Source organism: Antrostomus carolinensis, unplaced genomic scaffold (genome assembly GCF_000700745.2).
Source record: "Antrostomus carolinensis isolate BGI_N321 unplaced genomic scaffold, ASM70074v2 scaffold6995, whole genome shotgun sequence".
Lineage (NCBI taxonomy): Eukaryota > Metazoa > Chordata > Aves > Caprimulgiformes > Caprimulgidae > Antrostomus > Antrostomus carolinensis.
In genome coordinates, this window is record NW_010318334.1 from 1 (window position 1) to 1,797 (window position 1,797).

Genomic DNA, 1,797 nt, shown 5'->3' on the forward strand with positions numbered 1-1,797 from the left:
TGCCTTCCTTCAGACAGCAGGGAACTTTTTCAGCAAGCAATAGGCTTATTCCCATAAAAAGTGGACATAGTTTAATATAATAAATTTAGTGTAAATTAACCTGACTTTTAGTGCATACCCTTTCAAGTTCAAGAAGTTCTGCAAAATGGCAAACTTGAAAAGAGCTTATGCAATATTTGTTGCCCCTCTCAGATTTTAAAAAAATAAATAATGTCTCTCTGGTAAAAGAAGAGGATCGAGCCAATTAATTGAGGAGCTGAACAAAGGAACAAAGTTAAACTTAAAGCATGAGGTTATTCCTCCTGAACTTTTCAAATTTTATGTAAGGTAATATTTCAGTTTCATAGGACAAGTACAAGTATCGTGCCAATCTTCCTTAACAAAGGAGGAATGAGGATCAAGTTATTTGCTTACGTAATCTAGGAGAAGATGACATTACTAATATCTTGCACCAGAAGTCTTGAAGAAGTAACCCTCTCTAGGGGTCCCTTCTTTAGTAAATTAAGTTCCTTTTTACAGGGGATTGGCTTTCCACCTCTGTAGCAAATGCACATTAATGTGCATATTCAATACAGAATAAACTGTGTGTAACCCTCTCTAGGGGTCCCTTCTTTAGTAAATTAAGTTCCTTTTTACAGGGGATTGGCTTTCCACCTCTGTAGCGAATACAATGTGCATATTCAATACAGAATAAACTGTGTAAAAGATGTCGTATTTGGAAACCTAAGTCTATCTCAATACCCTGTACTAGCATCTAGAAGATACTTTTCTGTGCCAATATGCCTTCATCCTGAGTCACAGAAACCACCTGCACACAGGGATTACCCAGGAACATAAATACTTGACCCCCTTGTTTAAGAAACTTGTATCTTCTCCTGAAATGATGGTTCTGATTTTATTGCTTGTTTCTGTGCAAATGTGGTTTTTTTCCTTTTCGTAAGGACTTTGAGTCCTTAGAAGAGACAAACTGTCCATCTCTATAGATTACACTGGTTGTGTTACACATGTAGCACATGTACATACTTGTCAGTTATAGCAGTGACTAACGTTTCAATAACAATGTAGGTTGAAAACAGTAAGGCAAAACAGCATGAGGTTTGTAAATATTCTGTAGCTTTTTAACTGTTACTTGTATCTCAAATTAGATGCATAAAGGGTTAAGAGTTAATATAATGAACTTTACTTGTGGCAAGTCCTGTTACTTAAATGATAGAAATGTTACAGTCTCGAATACATTATCTAGTTGAAATACCATCATTTTTTTTTTCCTGAACAAATATATTCCTGGCAATTTTTATTACAGTGGCTCTACTGATGTTGTTTAATTCTTTTGGTTTCATTTTCTTTTAGTAACGAAGCCTGGAGATATATGGGTGGCTTTGCAAAACCTGTCACCTTAGCAGAAGTCTTTACCAGGGGACTCAAGTGGGGATTTGCAGCTTTCGTCGTAGCTCTTGGCATTGAATATACCCTGTTTCCTCCAAAGAAGGGTGGAGGCCATCACTGAAGATCAAATATGACAACTTAATACTTACTGATTACTAAGCTGAAACATACGTAAGCCTGCTTCTCACTCTGTACTTAAAATATGCATATTAAAGACTATCACAGGCAAAAACATGTTTCTTTGATTTTATTACACTTTTGTGGAAGGATTAAAAAACATCACCAGAGTGATTTACCCGACTTCAATCTGAGGAAAAAAACCAAGACATACATATGCTCCTGAGTGTGCTGTACCATCCTTTGAAGAACAGGGAAATGTATCAGCCCACCTCTTTCAAGCTGTGCCAACAT

The 1,797-nt window shown here is 36.4% G+C and overlaps 1 protein-coding gene across 1 annotated transcript; it reads left to right on the forward strand.

The window, feature by feature from the left end:
* Positions 1–1,350: 1,350 nt before the first annotated feature.
* On the forward strand, positions 1,351–1,507 carry NDUFB3 (NADH:ubiquinone oxidoreductase subunit B3; the record flags this gene model as incomplete). The annotated part of the gene is made up of 1 exon (XM_010168850.1): positions 1,351–1,507. A coding segment is annotated over one exon (157 nt), but the record flags the coding sequence as incomplete, so codon positions are not given.
* Positions 1,508–1,797: the final 290 nt, after the last annotated feature.